Source organism: Cyprinus carpio, chromosome A8 (genome assembly GCF_018340385.1).
Source record: "Cyprinus carpio isolate SPL01 chromosome A8, ASM1834038v1, whole genome shotgun sequence".
NCBI lineage: Eukaryota > Metazoa > Chordata > Actinopteri > Cypriniformes > Cyprinidae > Cyprinus > Cyprinus carpio.
Window position 1 is genome coordinate 5,855,956 of NC_056579.1, and position 19,808 is coordinate 5,875,763.

A 19,808-nucleotide genomic window follows, 5' to 3' on the forward strand; every position below is an offset into this window, starting at 1 on the left:
GTAATTGTTTACAAAATATTTAAAGCATGTGTATTTTGTAAGTGGTCACGTGAGATAGATAATCAATTTAATTACACTAGAAAAGTTGACCATTAGTGAGGTAATCAAAATATACTGTCTAGTAGAATTCTTGTTGGTATACTGCTAATGTTTTGCTGAAATGTTGTTTTTTTTTCCTTTGTGTAGTGTGCCCTTGAGTACTTGTAGGGGGCAGCAGTGAGTCAGTGTTGATGTTGATGCTGGAAGATCATAGATGGGAAGAACACATGCAGTATGATTTCTTCTCCATGAGGTGATGTCAGCCTACTCTAGCCAAATGTGTTTTATGACAGCACTAGTCACAGATCATATTAAAACAATATTTATAGCGGAAATACAGACACGCACAGGCCTATGCGCTAGTCATTCAGGTCTCTGTTAGCAATGTGAAAAGATCACTGGTCAGACTTAATGATCTATGATTTATTATCTTATCCATGAACTCAGTAAACCTTAGCTTCTTTCATTCAATTACAGTCATGCATTTAATTTGATGAACTCACAAATCAATATTTTAAATGGTAAATAATAGTAAGCAAGCCAAAAAAGGGTTTAATCTAGTTTATCAATAATGGGTGTAGTATTCCATACCTTAAAAAATAGCACTGTTTTTACTAAAAATATAGACCTCGACTTTGTGAGGTTAATGAATTTTATTTTCTAGATTGTTCAAATGTTCTTGATGTTCCTTTAAATGGCTGGAAGATGATCAAATCTGAGCAAAAGACAAACCGTTACTGTGCATCTCTGTAACATTCAAAGCCCACTGAAGTTAATTTCAGTTTGGAGTTTGAAAAGTTAAACATTCATATATGGATACATCCACTTTATCACAGTTTAATTTGTGGTCACAGGGAAATTAAAACCGTTGTGGGTCTTACTCTGGCTTGTGTATGACAGATTACCAACACCTGCTTCATTAACAGATAAAACTTAAAGGCAAAACATCAGACAGACATTGCTATTAAAATGAATCGTTTAAAGGTCTTCTAAATGGAGAGAAAGTAAACTTGAAACATCAACCAAGAGTCATTTCCAGCCTTAAAATTAAGGTGAAAAAAATTAAGTCATGCACCTATTTTTTAAGGGGGCAACAGTGAGAATTCTGCCACTTCGTTATATAATGTGAGGCAATAGTTTAGTTTAATTATATACTATGAATCATAACCCAAAGCACGCTTCATAATTAATATATCATTAAAGGCTGAAACAATTAGGTGGTCTTCTATTGACAAATTAATCTTTTGTAAATGTTTGGACACTTACATCCATGCTCTACACAAATCACTTAAATTATATTTTGGATTCAAAATGACAAATTTTGCCTAAAGGTTATAAATTTTCAGCACTATTTAAAAAAAATATGTATTGCAATAAACATAAAAAAAAAAACATAAAATCTGAATAGACTTGAAGCTTCTGAAGAAAATTATTACATATTTATTATTAACGTGGATCTGAAAATTGATAAATGTAAATTCATATATATTACACCATGAATGAAAAGCAAGTAGTCACTAAAACCCAAAATAAACATTTTTATTTAATGCATATAAGAAATCACATCATGAAGCTTACATTTGTTTAAATTTTTTATTTAACTAAACTATGTTTGCACATGGGTAACCAAAAGTACATTGACCTAGGATATTGTTCTGGGCAAAAATTTAAAAAAGTGTATTGCAACAGAGATCAGATGTCATAAATCTCTCTCTCCCTAAAGGCCGTCTCAAGACTGCATGTCCCAGGGTTGCTGTGGGAGAAGGGTGAGGTGGTTGTGTCGTAGTGTTCTCAGCTCTGTCAGCCGTCCCAGGAGCCTGGCGAAGCGTCGCGGGTCTTGTGCCATCCCCTGACTGCAGCAACAGCAAGCTCGGGACAAGAGCTCCAAAACAAACTCCTGTAAGTTCTCAACACAGTCCACCGCATGCAGGGACGGCCTGTCTGCTTCACAACAGGGAAAAAATATAGAGGTCATTTAAAGCGGTTCTTTACACTCTTAAAGGGATACTCCACCCCAAAATGAAAATTTTGTCATTAATCACTTACCCCCATGTCGTTCCGAACCCATAAAACTTTGTTCGTCTTCAAAACACAATTTAAGATATTTTGGATGAAAACCGGGAGGCCTGTGACTCCCAATCGACTGCCAAGTAAATAACAGTGTCACATCTGATGGCAGATGGAGTATTCTGACAACGACTTTCAAACCTTTTATGGACCTTGACACTGTTATTTACTTGGCAGTCTATGGGACAGTCACAGGCAGGTTTTCATCCAAAATATCTTAAATTGTGTTCCGAAGACGAACAGAGTTTTTACGGGTTTGGAACGACATGGGGGTAAGTGATTAATGACAAAATTTTCATTTTGGGGTAGAGTATCCCTTTAATAATAAAGGTTTTATATTGGCGTCTACGGTCCCATGAAGAACCTTTAACATCCATGGAATCTCTCAATTGCAAAAAAAAAAAAAAAAGTTTCTTTATAGAGGAAAAATGTTCTTTAGATTATTAAAATGTTCTTTACACTAAGAAAAAAATAGTTCTTAAAGATTCTTTGGGGAACCAAATACTATTAAAACGTTTTTGTAAGCTAAACCTTTGTCATTTGCTGCCTGACCTGAATATAGTGTTCTGAGTATAGTGGAAGTTCACATGGAAATGAGTCACAATTGTGTTAATCCACAGACCTGAACATAACACTGCGGTCGCTGTTAGAAGTGCATATTCAGCCTCAGTTACCGCAATAGTCGCCATGCTGTGGAGGAAATTTACCACAGACCTCAAGAACTCATCATTCAACCCTTAACAAAAATAAAAATCACAATATTAGTAGAGACAAAAACATTTAGACAATAAAATGATAAATCAATTGGATAAATAACTGCATGGAATATGAGACTTTCCTGCTATGATTATCACTGTTCATTATAGATCACCTGAGTGTGTCAATGTCCTGTTCCCAGTCTTGGACTCTAAAGTTCTCATCCAATCAGGGTTTGAGTTATTCAAATTTGCTGAGTATAAAGCTGGTGATAGAAAACACAGCAGTGAATCATTATAGAGTTGATCTATAATGTGTTGAGTTTTGTTTCATTTGACAATTTTAATGATGATTTATGGGGACAATTTATTTATAGACACGATTAAGCTAAGCTGTTAAAACTCACATTGTCCCAGACACCAATATTTTAACTATTCATAAAAGATGTCTGGCCAACTGAAATTTTAATACATATATAAGGATTAGGATCATAATTATTTTGGTAGTAGTACAGCATATTGTGAGTCTATATTAGCACTGTTTGTTGTTGCTTATAAAAATAGACACATGATGTAAGATTATATAATAATGTATGTGATTACCAGTGCTAACAGTAGTGGGGTTCTCAGAGAACTGCTGAGCTAAGAGTAGGAACATGACTTCAACTGAAGAGCTGGACAGAAGAGTGTTCTGGTCAGAACTATCCAAAAGCTCAAACCCTAAACAAAAGATGACCACAAATTAGTTGTATGTAGAGGTGTGTGGTGTGATCTAAGAGAAGCTGGATGATACTGACCAGGTACAATCCTTAAAAATTGCAAAAGCTTCTCCGTCTGAGGAGGAGTCAGATCTACACTGTTTGTCAAACTTGACCACAGAGGCACCTGGGGAAAGAAAAGAATGATGTCTTCTTATGATATATTATGGGCAGTATGTCTGTCTTCATTTTTAATGGAAAAAGACATACCCGACAGTGCATGTTGTCTTGAATTATGTACCTACGATAAGCCTCAACAATTCTATTCAGAATGCATCTCTGCTCTCTGGAGAAACCAGATACCTGCAAACAGTTTTTTGAACTTGTTCTAAATTTTTCAAATATAACAGGCTTCAAATCTCACTAAAACTCAAATTCCATGCTTGGAAAGTCTAAATAATATGAGAGAGCTTTACCCGTGTGGTGAATCTGCTGGTGGATGAGACACTTCTGCTTTCAGTGTAGTCATCTTCAGCTCTTCCTGTTGATCCGTTGTGTCCTCTGTGATTGGTGCCCTTCCTCAGTCTCTTCGACTGGCATTGCACCTCTGTAAGCAGACCTGACAAAAAGAAAATTCAAATCTAAGTGTTTTGGGGTGAAGTAGCATCTGACGTTATCAGTTTCCCCAGAAACGATAGAAAACGAAGTCTCAGATCAGTCTAGAAGTTTTTACGTCAATCTCACACTCTGCCAGCATCCCGACGGCTCTGCATTTGCGCAGTCTGCAGTCCTGACACTTTCTCCGCATGTACATGTCCATCTCACAGCTTCCACCACTCTTGCAGCGGTACACTGCCTTTTTAGTCACGCTGCGTCTGAAGAAACCTAAGCCAAGAGAGATACTCTACTGTTTAAAAAGTTTGGGGTTGGTAAGACTTTTTTGATGCATTTGAAAGAAGTCTCTTCTGCTCAACAAGGCTGCATTTATTTGATCAAAAATAGCAATAGCAAGTACCAAATTATAGTCCATTGCTATTGGCTATTTAAAATAAATGAGACAAGCTCTTAGATATATCCCACCCAACTTCCTGTTTCCAAAGGAACACAGGAAAGAAAACTGTGCTCATCAGGCCATAACATGGAGTCTTATAAGTACTGATTTTGGACATTGGTAAATACTGTAAATTCAAGAAGTGCATCATGGATTAATGTTGTCTTAAATTTCAGTGCTATTGTGATGGTCCAACCTTTGCATCCCTCACAGGTGAGGGCATTGTAGTGATATCCCGAGGCTTTATCTCCACACACCACACACAGCTCATCCTGGCTCTTCACTCGAGCTCCATGGCCCATCCTGGGCCTTTTTGGCACTGGAAGACCAACAATGCTGCCTCTTGTTGGGCTTTGGACCTCCATGTCTGGTTCACAGGTGAACTCAGAGCACTGATGGCTGTAGGGGTACTGTGGATTGCACGCTTGAGCATTTGGTGCTCCATACATTGAAAACTGCACATTGACGTGGCTGAACGGCTGGTGGCCATAGAGAGGGCTTTGTAGATCTGGGTCCTGATAAGAGCAGCTCAGTGGATCCACAAGAACATCTGCAGCAAGGATTGAAGAACATCTTGATGAATGAAATTATTCACAAGAAATGTGTTCTTTTCTCACATGATTCTCAAATTACCTAATGACTTTTATGAGGCCTTCGGGACGTAATAAAAAAATCCCAGAGCAAGAACTTTTGAATCTTTTCTGTCTCTGGAAACAGGATGCAGCTGAAGAGGTTACAGTTTTGTTTATGGTTATTTGCTTTGAAGCTTATGGGGTTTTTATAACCGTACTGAACGGAGCCATCCTGATGTTTTTTCTGTCAGTGGGAAGGTTGTGAAGATGGATTTTAGATTTGAGTTCCCCCATAGAGGGAACATATGTCACAACTGGCAGCATTTCTGAAGCACATCTGCCCGAGAATTATTTTTTTTCTTCGCGCCGTGACGGACACTAATAATGACAACGAGCAAAAGAATAAAATATTTCACATGAGAAAAAATTATATTTGCGTAAAACTAATCTCATCCAACCAATGTTTTTCCGTGTCATCCATAAATATCCTTCTGCAGTGTGGTGGTCTCTTTACTGGCCTTCAATCCTGTCTTTTCACAGATGTTTTATGTCCTGTTACAGCTAGAGCATAACCTTCCGGTGAAAGTATCTGTTTGTAAACCACTGGAGCTTTTCATAAACATTAATGTTGGTAAGCAGCTGCTAATATACTATCATTGACCGACCTTCTAGACGCCACAGTGAGTTTAATGACAAAACGAAACTGAGACTTTGAAAAGGCACTATTCAGACAGTAATTGTTTCTCAAGACAACATCTGGGAAATAATATTTGGACAATCAGATATTAATGTAATGAACTAGAGGATGAAGAAGACAAACCACTGTGCATAATACATGATCGGTCACATGACCATATTTCAACAGCGTCAGTGAAGGAATCCAGTAAAATTTTAATTTTATTCATGTAGTTTATTTAGCTAATTGTTCTTTCTTTCTTTTTTTTGTCAGAGTGGTCAAAGGTAAATTTATTTATGTGTTATTGCCGTTATAGTGCTACAAAAATATTATTACACTATACTAAACATTATTATAATATACTATTATAGTATTTATTAATATTTTGAATTTGCGATTATTGTTATGTTTTCAGATTTTAATTTTAGTGATTTTATTTTTTGTCTTTTTTTTTTGTTTATATTTTCTTTAAATTTCTATGTAGCTAATTTCTATTTTAGCAATTATTTAGTAATTGCTTCAATTAACAAAAAAGGTTTTCAATAGTTTTATAGTTAAAAATAACAACACTGATTCAGTGAAAGTCAGTGGGGTCCAAAACAATATGTGACCCTGGACCACAAAACCAGTCTTAAGTGTCAATTTTTAAAAATTGAGATTTATACATCATCTGAAAGCTAAATAAATAGGCTTTCCATTGATGTATGGTTTGTTAGGACAATATTTGGCTGAGATACAACTATTTGAAAATCTGGAATTTGAGGGTGGAAAAAAATCCAAATATTAAGAAAATCGCATTTAAATTTGTCCAAATGAAGTTCTTAGCAATGCATATTACTAATCAAAAATTAAGTTTTGATATATTTACAGTAGGAAATTTACAAAAAATCTTCATGAAACATTATCTTTACTTAATATCCTAATGATTTTTGGCATGAAAGAAAAATCAATAATTTTGACCCATATAAGGTTTTTTTTTTTTTTTTGGCTATTGCTACAAATATACCCCAGCGACTTAAGACTGGTTTTGAGGTCCAGGGTCACATATTAGTTTGGTTTTGTTTTGAGGTGTAGGGTATTTTATTTGTTTAGCATAACATATCTAAAATGAAAAGTTATCTTTGTTTTTGCTCAGTGTGCTTATAAATTAAGTATGAAAATTGTTGACAGTAATTTTTATTTTTGAGTGAATTATCACTTTAACAATATTGTAATTCTATAATTAATTGATTTATATATAGTAAAGTGTAATCTTACCATAGTAATGTGGCGGCTCTGTGATGTCAAATGTATCTGATGTGGAGAGGTAGCTGCCGATAGACATGCTCAGCTCAGGATCTGTCCCCTCTCTCATCTGATCAGTTGGATTCTCACTCTTCACTGAGAATGTCTGAATCTATAAAGAGCACAAAAACTTTTATTCACCCTGTTTGAGGATCATAATCCAATGCCTTCAAACATGTCTTCAGCAAGCCCTCCAACCCTAGAGAAAGATGAGCTATTTTAGGCATCACTGTCATGACAAGGTTATGACAGAACCAGTGAAGACTGTGAAGATCTCCGTCTGGCCTCCTCTGGGGCTCTGAGAGGATCTGAAGAGCATTGACTGTGAGAATAAGATGAGAGATGAGGCCTGTGTGTCCGAACAGCTGCTTTGGCATGAGTTTCACAGAAAAGGCCTCACAAAGAGCAGTCTGTCCCAAACACCCTCAACAGGTCTGGCCTGTAGCTGACTCCCAGCATTCAATAGCAGCTGTGTGAACGTAACTATACTCACACTTTTATCACGTAACTCTAAAGAGTACCTGCAATACACTTTATAGAGAGTGGCTACCATATTGGATCCAAAATGGATATATATATATATATATTGTGGCTGGGAAACTGGTGCAAAGCATCAAGTTGACACCGAGAAAGGACTTCCAAAGCAACTTGAAAATTGCCCTATTCTTAACTTCTTAACTAAAAATGAAACTATCCTTGTGTTGATCCCCTACACTGTAAGAAGACGAAAAATCTGTAGCAAAATGAAAAATATACAACCAGTTTTCTGTCTGGACTTTATCTGTTAATTTTACAGAAGTTTTCTTTAACCCTAAAACATCACTCAATGCATTGTACTGTACCTGAACATGGTCATGTTGCAAACAAATATCAGTATAGCTGTGAACAATGAGTTATTGCACACAAATTTCAGAGCACTGATATGTTCTATCAATGGTGTAAAACAAAACTTTCTCTTTCACGTCTCCAGTACCATGTGAATATAAATAATAAGCCCTTTAACATAAACAAAACTGAAAATGTGATGATTTTGCTTTAGTCAGTTCACACAACAAACCATATTCTTTTACCAAGTTGGATGTTTGATTGGAATATTGTTCCAGGACTAATCACATTTTTAGGGGTTACATTGGGCCATATTTTCAGACTTTGCTTAAAACGTAACCCCTAAAAATCGAATTAGTTCTGGAACAGTATTCCAATCAACAACAAGGATGTTGATTCAGGAACACATCCTATTCAGCAAAATCACTCCGAATATAATGAATATAATGACATGCTCTAAAGAGGTATGCAATATGGGCTGCTGAACTGACTAGTTGAACAAAATCAAGGCAAAACATTTTCAGTTTCATTTAGATTAGAGGGTTTACTGTTTGTTCATGTGAATAGTAGAGAAGCGAAAGAGAAAGCTTTGCTTTACACGTACTGGTGTCCTGGAATTTGTGTGAAATAACTCATTGTTCATAACTATGCTGATATTTGCTTACAACATGAGCATGTTGTAATACAATACTAAGCATCTGTTAAAATGCAAAATGGGTATCTTAAAAGAAATATTCAGCACAATTTTTATTTACATGCTTGTGATACACTGCAAATATTATATTTTGTATATACCAAATCGGTAAGGTTTTTTAAAATGTTATGCTCACCAAGGCCGTATTTTTTGATCAAAAATACAGTGAAAACAGTAACATTATGAAATTTTATTACAATTTAAAATAGCCATTTTCTAGTGGAAAATATTGTAAAATGTAATTTATTCTTGTGATGGCAAATCTACATTTTCAGAAATCATATTATGCTGATTTGATCCTCAATAAACATTTCTTATTAACAATGTTGAAACCATAATACATTTTTTTTTTTCAGTATTATTTGATAAATAGAAAATTTGATAGAAAGAACTATTTGTAATAGAAATATTTTGTCACAATGTTAAAGCCTACTGTCACATTTGATCAATTTAATGTGACCCTGCTGAAAAAGTATAAGAAAAAAAATCATACTGATTTCAAACCTTAGAACAGTATATTTCTTTGTTCAAAAGCACTTTTTACTATTAATGCTCTGAGCAATCGTTCAAAGTTCAACATCACCTGCATGACACAAAGTTTTACTAAAACAATACTACAGTTACCAGCATCTCAAAGTAAATTCTTTTTAACATGGATGCAAAAAAAAAACATTATTGATATATCCTCTGAACTATAATTCCTCCTGTTCTCGTTCAGTTTAACTTTGTGTTCTGTTTGGCAATGTGGGTCGCTCTCTATTTCCCAAGAGGAATGACAGTGACATCCAGCTCATCTCTGGGGCTTTAGGGAGTGTTTATACATGCTGTGTTTGCCACGGCTCTGTTTGTCATGCAGTTAATCTTTGACATTGAAAAGATTGAGGACTGCAAGAATCTAACCTTCCCACCCGGTATACTTTAGACCCCATGAAGGGGCAGGCTTTCCTGAAAACTCCTCAAGTTATGACACGGACGCTCACACGTGCCCTGTCATATCCTGCTTGTTGCACTGACATGGAACATCCTCGATGGCGTTATTGTGGTAGCATCTCAAAGAGGCTGAACTCAGTTTCACAATGTCGAAATATAGATATGATTAGTGCCTCAAGGGAGGGACATTTTTGCTATCGCTCCCATGCCATCCATCACAATGACTGTGGGTTCTTTTGTCAAAAAAAAAATCTGCATTATTATCAAAAAGACCTTCTTTGAACTCCATGGACGGTTCATTCCAGATGGGGTTAGAGTTTGAACACTCAATAATTTTTCACAGTTTTCACAAGTACATAAATAGCAACTATATAAATAAATAAACAAGCCTTCAGCATATCATAACAGTGGTTCTCATTCTTAAAAATAAAGGCTCCAAAAAGGATTTTTCTCAATAACGCCACAGAAGAACCATTTTTGGTTCCCCAGAGAACCTTTCAGTGAACATTTCTTAAAAGAACCATTTTTTTTCTTACTGTGAAGAACATCTTTCCACTAAAGAACCTCTTGTTGAAAAGAAAGGTCCAGTGGATGTCAAACGTTCTTTGTGGAACAATATGGAAAAGTGCTGGATGAAAGTTTTGCGTGAGAAGCCCTTAAGGGAATACAGTTTGTTTTGGAAGATGGTGAACCATCATGTTAAACATCTAGAAACATCCGGACAGCACTGTATCCGCTATTTTCAACATGTGCCTTCATTTCTTCATCTATTATCTTATTTGATGCTAGCTGGATTCTTCGATAAGACATTTATATTTATGTATAAAATGTGTCCAAAAGATTCAAAAAGGCACTGTTTTGGAACCTAGTGAGCTGACTAGGCAATATTATAAGTTAGCAGTAGCTCAAAAGTGACACAAAGGGGGTGTTGGATTAAAGTCCAGAGGTGCTTGTAATGTTTTGAATGTATGATTATCAACAGTGGATCATCATGACAGACTGACATAAGGTTGGTTAATTCAGTGATTATGAAAATGTACCACATAGATCCACATAGATAATGCAGTTGAAGCAGTCTAGTCTATTAAAAACAAAGTGCATATTGATTAAATGGCAACTTATCATTGATTTCTGTCTGTGATGTTGACTTCCGTGTAGCAGCTCAGACAGAATAAACATGCAACAGAATGTCTAAACGGCTGCTCAACAAACGCCAACATTTCAAACATTCTTGTCTGTTAGATTTGGAATATTGAGAAACAGAACTGTCATGTTCACACTGACCCACCAAAGCTAGAACTGAAGATGATGGTTGTTGTGTGAGTTTGAAGGAGACTTTAGAATATACCAAAAAAAGCAGAACTGCTACTTAACAAAGGAACTTGGAAAGGTTTAAACTGATTCACAAAATGCCAAGACATTCATGATGCTTAAAGAGATATTTTAAGCACAGTGTTTAAATCTAAAATTTTAAATACACCTTTTACTGAAATAAATTAAAAGTTATATTTAGCAAGTTGTTTTTGTTTTGCATTAAATTGATCAAATGTGACAGTAAAGATATTAATTAATGTTGCAACAGATTTCTATTTCAAAGAAATGCTGTTCTTTTGAATTTCATTCATGATCATTCAAGATTGGGGTTAGAGTTGAGATGAGAAAACATGCATTAAAAAATGTATCACCATTTCCATAAAAATATTAAGCAGTACAACTGTTTTCAACATTGATAATAATAATAATAATAGTAATGTTTCTTGAGCAGCAAATCATCGTATTACAATGATTTCTGAAGGATCATGTGACACTGAAGTCTGGAGTAGTGATACTGTAAATTCAGCTTTGTATCACAGAAATAAATTACATTTTAAAATAAATTAAAATAGAAAACAGTGATTTTAAATACTATTTTTACTATATTTTTTATCAGATAAATACAGCATTGGTTAGCATAAGTACTTTTAAAATCATAAAAAAAAAAATGCTAACCAGCCCCAAGTATTGTAATGGTGGTGCATATATATACATATATGTAATATGTATGCATTATTTTCCACGTTAAAAAAATAAATTCATCAGCAGTAATAACACAATATGTATGTTATTATAACTCACATAGCAAATTAAAAATCATATATTTTCTTATCTAAGTAAATAACTTCATGAGGTGCATCCTGGGATGGTTTTTAAACAAAGCAGACTTCATGTATGCTGGACACTTACTGGCTGCTTTTTCTTTACAGTGCATTGTAAATCATCCATTATAAAAGTAAAACATTTTGACTTTTTTCAAATTCATATGCAAGATTCAAAACAAAATTGATATTGTAAGAATTCACTAAAATGCTGAGTTTCTAGAGAAAACAGATTGTGTACTCACCAGCTCTGATGTTGCGTGTGCTGGATCTCAGCTTGATATGCCTCTTGCATTTGTGATGTTGACAGCAGTTCAGCCCCTGACGTCCAACGCTTGCCAAACACACACTGGAACACACATGCGCAAAACAAACAGCACTTCCCTCCAACACAAACCGTTCATTCAAAGATACACCAGTACGTGTGCGAGTTTAAACACAGGGGCACGGAAAGTCGATATTGCATCAAAAAAGACACTTTAACATCAGCCTGTCCAGCTTTCAAGATCAACTTCACTGTTGGCAGAAAAAGTTCTGAATATATATTTAATGGTTTGGACCTGTTGAACACACTCAGAGAGGGCCGTGATGGGAATGAGGAGTTGTTTAAGTAAAATAATGACAGATTTCTGGATGCACACTATGTGAATGAGTGGGCTCATTAGAACATTCCCAGCAGCCGTGTTTATAAACAGCCCTAGTTCATCTAGCTAATGGATGAGTGCACGCTATCTCTCCATTCTTCCAGCCGCTCCTCAGAGAACGTACTTGCTCAGGGTTTCACAACCACCCCAACACACTCCCATGTGTCACTACACAATTCAGCTGGAGGCACGCAACTCAAGACCCCCTTATCTGTCTCTCTCGCTCTCTCACACACACTCACAGAGACCCCAACTCCTCTTCTGCTCCATGGGTGGGCCCTTCATGTCCTTCGCTGGGGGCAGAGGGGACATTCTGAGGGTTGCAGATCCTGCCCTTATGCTCTTAACTCACAAGATGCTAATGACAGCGACTGTTATAATGAGGAAAAACAACAAAGATGTGTTTTTCCAGGAACATCAGGGCTACTGATATGATCCATGGAGTAGAACAGGGAGACAAGGTTCTTCCTGAAATGAAAAAAAAATGTGTTCAAGAGATTCAAAAAGGCGCTGTTTTGGAACCTAGTGAGCTGACTACACAGGCAATATTATTAGGTAGCAGTAGCACAAAAGTGACACAAAGGTTGTTCAGAAAGGTAGGCAGCAGAATTACACAGCTTTATAAGAAAAAGCTTCTTTTGGCCAAATTCAGAGGCAGCACTGCACTGCGAGCTTTTTGAAAGGAAAAAAAAAATAATAATAATAAGGTTGGTGGACAAATTTTATACATTTATGTAATTTTTTTTATATAAAAGAACATTATTGATATGACAGGATTGCTCCCTATGGAGATCAATGTTCTTTTTTTGTTGCTGTTAACTAAAATTATTAAAATGTTTTTAGTAACGGAAGGCTAAAATCTAAATATTAGAAAGTGTAAACTTTAAAAATAAAAGTTGGCAACTAACTGAAATAAAATAGTTGTAGCATTAAAATGACTAAACCTATAAAACAATAAAAAGAAAATACAGCTAAATATATTTTTTTTTATGATAAAAATAACAAATGCATAATATCAACGAATCAGTTTTTAAATGATACTGATGGAGATCCATTTCATTTACATACTGTATGGAGGGAGCAGGCAACAAAGGCAACCCACTACATTTTGGAACGGAGCCTACATTTATAACAAACATCATTGAAAGCTCCTGTGCTGAGAACAAAGTTAAAAATTACAAGTTTTATTAACTATAAACTTTTGGAAAGGGAATTGTTGCATTAATATAAAATCTAAATTTACCCTACAATAGTGAGTAATAGATTTGAAACAAGCATCACCATTGAGATACGTGAAGATGAGCTTGACCGTCTGCCTCCAAGTCAAAAAGCTTCCGCAAATGTGGTGATTCTCAAATTTACCTCTTATTCTTCCAATTTTTATGATCCAATCCATTTCTGATAGATAAAAATGCTCCATCATTATTTTTCTTTTCATTCATGACATTACAGAAGCAAAATGAGCGGCAAAAGCAATTTCATGTTGATGACTTGCTTGGAAAGATGAATATGAAGGGGATGTAAAGAAATTGATTGTCAACACCAAAAAAAGAAACAGTTCAAGCATGTTTGGCCTCAGAAAAACAAAAACAAAATCTTTAGTGAATGTTGTACTGTGATACAGAACAAAAAAGAAAGAAAAGAAATAAAGTCAAAAAAGACTTCAATGAAGGTATGACCTGACTGACAGGTTCAATGCTAAATCAACTCAAAGGCCACAATATAACAATTAAAAACATCTTTACAGTACCAAAACAAATTTGACAAAAGATTGCACAAAAACAGCTTATTAACATCATTATAGTACACAGACTGAAGGCAGAACATTTTCACAGTTCTTTCTTAGTCAAGACTGTGAGATCTTGCAGAAGGCAGCTTTCATTCCACTGTCTAAAAGAAAAATGATATGAGTTTGAATTGTATGAACACGACTGTATAAGTTGACAAAAAAAAAGTGTTAATTCTGAAGTACAGTCCAAACATTACAAAAGCAGGAATGGGAACTGTTCAGTTCTGGAGAAGCGCAGCCGTCTCTTCATCTTCATCTTCATCTTCATCAGCAGAATCCCGAGGTGATTTGCTGTACATCATGAACTGCACGGATATCTAAAGAAATGTGTTAAGGCAAAAAGCTGACTATTCTGAATGAATTCAAACCAGGCTCATGGGATTCTGACAAATGAGCTTCACATGAAAGGAAGTCACGTGACCTCAGTGATGTAAAACACACAGATGGATGCTATGGCAACAATCAAGAGTTTCGTCAATATATGTGACTTCAAGTGATCCAGAAGGTCAAACACACAATGACTCAAATATTTATGCAATATTGTCCATAACATAACTCCTGTGACCTTGTTTTCGAAACAAACTGTTAATTAATCAATGTAATTTAGCACCAACACATTGGGGACACCTTACATTTCAGGGCAGCGTGTTGTTATTTTAGCATCACTGATATTTTATTAATAATTTGAATTAGTTTTTATATTTTGTTTTCATTTTAACTTTAAAGTTTTAGTAATTTTGTTGCTTTTTTTCTTTACTCTTTTTTTTTTCTTTTTACTCTCTACATAGAAATGGAAAAAAAAAGGTTTCCTTTACAACTGGCCAAAATAAAAATAAGTTTAAGTTTTTGTATATTTTATTTCTGTTAATGTTTATTTTATTTTTGTGGCTACATTACTAAAATAATATTACATTTACAAGAAAGCCTGTTTTAGGTCCATTACGAATTTATGGAATTATGGAATGGAATTACTTTCATGACAATTTCATGAGCATGTTTCCTCCAAATTCTTATTTACAACATGCGTCCAGACATTTCACATCTATAGGTGACCTCACTCACACAGCTCAGTGTTTAAAATGTGGCTTTAAAGGATACTATAAGGTCAAGTGAGAGCGTTCCCAGGCTGCCGATGAGCCAGGGGAGGTGGTGTATGATATAGCTGGCCTCTCCCTGCCCTGGATCTGGGTTCTTCAGTAGCACACTGATGCCATATGTTGTGTTTCCCAGAATCACAAGAGCAAACAGGAAAAAAGACACGCCCTCTGTTGACTTCCTCTGAAACTGCAAGAAATATTTTAACTTCACTAAAAAACAATATCTGCATATCTTTAACTAATGCATATGTAGCATGCAGATGTATGAATGATAACTGAAGTCAGTCATTGCTATGACACTACAGATGTCTGCAATGATTACAGTCTCCAAAGCAATAAAGAATGATGCAACATTCACATTAAAAATGTAGAAAAGAAAATATATTTTGCATTAACAAAAAGACTTTTAAGGGCTTTAAAGGAATAGTGAAAATTGCTGAAAATGTACTCAGGCTCAAGCCATCCAAGATGTAGCTGAGTGCTTCTTCATCGGAACAGATTTGGAGAAATTTACCATTTTTAATCACTCACTCACCAATGTATCCTTGCAGTGAATGGGTGCCGTCAGAACGAGAGTCCAAACAGCTGATAACAGCTACATCACAATAATCCACTCAACTCCAGTCCATCAATTAACCAAAGACCTGTGTGTTTGTAATAAACAAATCCATCATAACAGTTTTAACTTTAAACCGCTGAGTCCTCTATCTAAAATATTTTCTGGTGAAAAAGTAATCAAGTCTGAATCAGGAGAGATATATGCACAGATCAGGTACTGTTTACAAGAAAAACAGTTCAAAACACTTCTAAACAATTATGTTGGTGGATTTTGATGTGAGAGGACAACAAATCCTAATGATGGATTTGTTTCTTACTAAAATTTTCAATTCACAAGACATTAACTGCTGGATTGGAGTTGAGTGGATTATTGTGATTTATTGATCAGCTGTTTGGACTCTCATTCTGACGGCACCCATTCACTGCAGAGGATCCATTAGTGAGCAAGTGATGTAAAGGTAAATTTCTTCAAATCTGTTCTGATGAAGAAACAAACTCAGCTACATATTGGATGGCCTGAGGATGAGTACATTTTCAGCCAATTTTTTTTTTTTTACTATTGGGAGAACAATTACTCTTTGTATGAGATTACTCTCATACAATAATTTTCATAAGCACAAATTAAAGGCAGTGCAAAGTAAGAGTAGATTTTGGTCCTCTCATTTGTGAGATGTATTGTCCAAACAATGAGAAATACTGTTGCAAATATTAGAAATAAATTTGCAAACACAACAATGAATGCAATTTAATGTCAAATAAAAATGCATTCATTAATTATTAAATAATACATATATAAATAAATAATTAAAATGACTTTCTTTTGATTTTGGGATGACATATTACCTGAACATGCTCTTGATATATTTGTGAAATTCATCAGCACATACATGCAGTAGGACTTACATTAGTGTACATCTGTGGCAGTCTGGAGCATAAATACAGTACTGAAGATATTGAGCCGAAGACAAAGCCTATAATCTCCTTTGTATCGAAGGGCTGAAAAACATGAAAACATCACGTCTCACATCAATTCTGAAACTATGTAAATGAATGAAGTGCAACTCAACTCAGTGATAAAAATAACTCTACTCACCTGCACCGAACCGCTGTCCTCCTCCACGGCCAGCAGCGCCCGAGCCTTGAACCTCACAGGCGTCTGATCCTCTAGAGCTGAGCGAGGGAGACTAATGAAGGAAGATGTAATTCCCAGAAGACATAACATGCTGATCGTATTCAGCAATGCACTGTTACTGGCTACAGAGGAGAAAGACAGTTCCATGAATTAGCATTTCAGTCATCAGCACATTCTTATAACACTGTGAAAGCTGAAGGTCAGGGAGGAATATACAGTAATGAAGGACACTGTGAGAGCCATTCTTGAGCAGTGTTGTCACTGTCACTGGCACTAAAACTATTAAAAATGGTTTTCGGGAATTAAAATAAATATATACACATATATACATATATATATATATATATATATTGGTGTTTGAGATATTATATATATATATATATATATATATATATATATATATAAGAAACGAATTAAATTTAAAAGAAAATCAAATGAAAATTAGAACTGAAATAAGTTTAGGTACTAAAGTTATTAAAACTAAAACTGAAATGAAAGATAATTTAAATGTATATAGAAATATAAAACCTAAACTTAAACAAAAGAAAATATCAAAATAAAAATTAAATACAAAATATGAATGAATACTATAATAGTATATAACTAAATTATGTATATACTGTTATAGGATTTATTCATATTTTGCATTTAATTTTATTTTGGATTTTAATTATATTTTAAATGTTAGTACTATTTAAAATAATATACTATAATGAATACTATAATAGAACAAACAATACTAAAATTAAAACATTTTTACAAAATAATATATAATACTAAACTAATAATAATAATACTAAACACTATATATATCTCAAATGTGCCAAGCAGGTCTGCCAAGAAAATGATTTCCTGGAGACATGTTTCCAAAACAGATGAATGCAAGATATGTCTTGAAAGCAAACAGTTACACAGAGCCTAAACTTATGACACGTTTAAGTCACTAGTGATTGAAGCATGATTTCCAACTCACCCCTAGAAGCCCTATTCTTTAGTTTTTTTGTAGTAGTAGTATGATGGCATTATTAGGTGTTCTGGGAGGTAGTAGTATGCTGTGTTTTTTTTATGGAGAAACGAGGGTGATGAATATTAAATAATAACAAATAATAATAAAATCAGACCTCAGTTTAAACTATAGCAAAACTAGGATCATTCAGTTTGAAAATCAATTACTTTTTTATTTTCATTCACTGAGCAGATATGTTATCTAAAGTGACAAATAAAGAATGTGACAATGGTTCATTACTTGTAGTGGAAGTTGATCGGCCAAGAAGGATCCAATAAGATTGCACGAGTCACCGGCCAGCCAAAATAACAGGAACCAAATAGACAGAGCACTGTCCATATTTCCTGTCTTGCAGGAACTGTAGTATTGCCTACGGTAACAGTCAATATGAGCTCATTATTTCTCAAAAATATGCCACCTTACATATAGAAACTACCGTTCAAAAGTTCGGAGGCCGGTAAGATTTTTAAAAAATGTGTTAAAATGAGTCTCTAATGCTCACCAAGTCTGCATTTATTTGATCAAAAATACAATAAAAATAGTAATACTGCAAAATATTATTACAATTTAAAGCAAGTGTTTTAAATATTAATATATATTCCTGTGATGGCAAAACTGAATTTTCAGCAGCCATTGCTCCCATCTTCAGTGTCACATGATCCTTCAGAAATCACTGTAATACACTATTAAAATTTCTTATGATTATCAACAGTTGTGCTGCTTAATATTTTTGTGGAATCTGATAGATTTTTCAGGATTCTTTGATGAAAAGAAACTACAAAAGAACAGCATTTATTTAAAAAACGTTATTGTCTTTACTGTCACTTGAGCATTTTAATGCATCATTGCTGAATAAGAGTATTGCTTTCATTAAAAAAAAAAATCCCAAACTCTTGAATGTTTATCTAGAAAATTCTTGCTGTGCCTGAATGATTTTATATCCATTATGACAAAACTAAGACATTCGCAGTGCAACAGCATAAGAGATGTTCTACTCACGGTAGTGAAGACACCATGAAGCACACTATCGACAGAAGTCCGAGAACCACACTGGCGATGTCTCTGCCATCCTGAGCGCATTCTCCCAGTCCATACCAGATCCACTCGAGCCCGCGCGGACACAGAGAGCTGAAGTTCCCATCACCGCCCAGCACGACTCCATCCGACATCACTGGAAACACAGGAATCATAAGGAATGAAATCCACTGCATTTGCATATCGCTTTCTACAAACAGCCCAGGTGGATTTCTTATGAAAACAGATGTGCTCCTGGTGGTCAGTGCAGTGCTGTTTAAACACTTACGGAACCGGAGGACATCACGAATACGTTGATACAAGCATGCACATTACCTGTGGGGTAGCTCTTCAGCTGCTGAGGTAGAATAGAAGCGGTATGTCGAGTTTAGTCCGCAGTTACCTAGAGAAGAAAACAAATAAGTCAAAACAAGGAGGTCATTATTTAGCGCTGTGGTTGGATAGTTGAGTCGCGACGTCATCAGCAGCGAACCACCCGGAAGCCTCGCTGGGTAGGGATGGGTCGTTTTGCGAATCGGTTCTTTTGAACAGTTCATTCAAGAGATCCGGTTAAAAGAACGGTCCTTGAAATATTAAATGCTCTAAAATCACCAACTGTCTGTGGCTTTTATTGTTAATATTTGTTTGATGCCATATCCATAAACAGAAATGTGCCTTGTTGTTCAAGGTAGAAATTAAACATTATGTGAAGTTACTTCTTGGTTTGAAAAATAAAGCGAAGCGCACAAGGATTTTGTGTGAAGCATCTCGTACCATTTTTTCTTCCTATTTGTTGAATATCTGTTCAAGAAATTGATATATCATTTTATTCTGATTGTAAGTGATTACTGGCAATTAACAAAAAAAATGCATGTTCTAAAATCCGTTAAAGCCACATATTG

The 19,808-nt window shown here is 35.1% G+C and overlaps 2 protein-coding genes across 2 annotated transcripts; both read right to left on the reverse strand.

Annotated features, from left to right (window-relative positions):
- Positions 1–1,553: 1,553 nt before the first annotated feature.
- On the reverse strand, positions 1,554–13,179 carry LOC109084710 (bile acid receptor-like). Its single transcript, XM_019099387.2, has 11 exons — positions 11,912–13,179; positions 7,056–7,194; positions 4,747–5,100; positions 4,244–4,384; positions 3,976–4,118; positions 3,770–3,862; positions 3,599–3,686; positions 3,405–3,521; positions 2,978–3,067; positions 2,729–2,842; positions 1,554–1,980 (listed from the first exon to the last, which is right to left on the reverse strand). Exons 2-11 carry the CDS (start codon positions 7,150–7,152, stop codon positions 1,769–1,771), a joined length of 1,449 nt encoding a protein of 482 aa, XP_018954932.1. The 5' UTR covers positions 7,153–7,194; positions 11,912–13,179; the 3' UTR covers positions 1,554–1,768.
- Positions 13,180–13,478: 299 nt separating this feature from the next.
- Positions 13,479–19,412, reverse strand: LOC109084711 (lysosomal amino acid transporter 1 homolog). The gene is made up of 8 exons (XM_042763016.1): positions 19,243–19,412; positions 18,892–19,063; positions 18,133–18,262; positions 17,860–17,899; positions 16,848–17,008; positions 16,658–16,750; positions 15,198–15,383; positions 13,479–14,416 (listed from the first exon to the last, which is right to left on the reverse strand). The coding sequence occupies exons 2-8, from the start codon at positions 19,059–19,061 to the stop codon at positions 14,318–14,320; spliced, it is 879 nt and encodes a 292-aa protein (XP_042618950.1). The 5' UTR covers positions 19,062–19,063; positions 19,243–19,412; the 3' UTR covers positions 13,479–14,317.
- Positions 19,413–19,808: the final 396 nt, after the last annotated feature.

Bases quoted from the DNA above. Each gene is read 5' to 3' on its own strand.
- LOC109084710 (XM_019099387.2), bottom strand. From the start codon at position 7,152: ATGAGAGAGGGGACAGATCCTGAGCTGAGCATGTCTATCGGCAGCTAC. The intron at 4,385-4,746 runs GTTGGACCATCA...CTCTTGGCTTAG, and splicing joins CACCTGTGAGGGATGCAAAG to GTTTCTTCAGACGCAGCGTG. The intron at 3,068-3,404 runs GTAATCACATAC...TTCTATCACCAG, and splicing joins CCCCACTACTGTTAGCACTG to CTTTATACTCAGCAAATTTG.
- LOC109084711 (XM_042763016.1), bottom strand. From the start codon at position 19,061: ATGTCGGATGGAGTCGTGCTGGGCGGTGATGGGAACTTCAGCTCTCTG. The intron at 17,009-17,859 runs GTGAGTTGGAAA...TCTCCTCTGTAG, and splicing joins AAAGAATAGGGCTTCTAGGG to CCAGTAACAGTGCATTGCTG. The intron at 15,384-16,657 runs GTAAGTCCTACT...TATTTCTTGCAG, and splicing joins TGCCACAGATGTACACTAAT to TTTCAGAGGAAGTCAACAGA.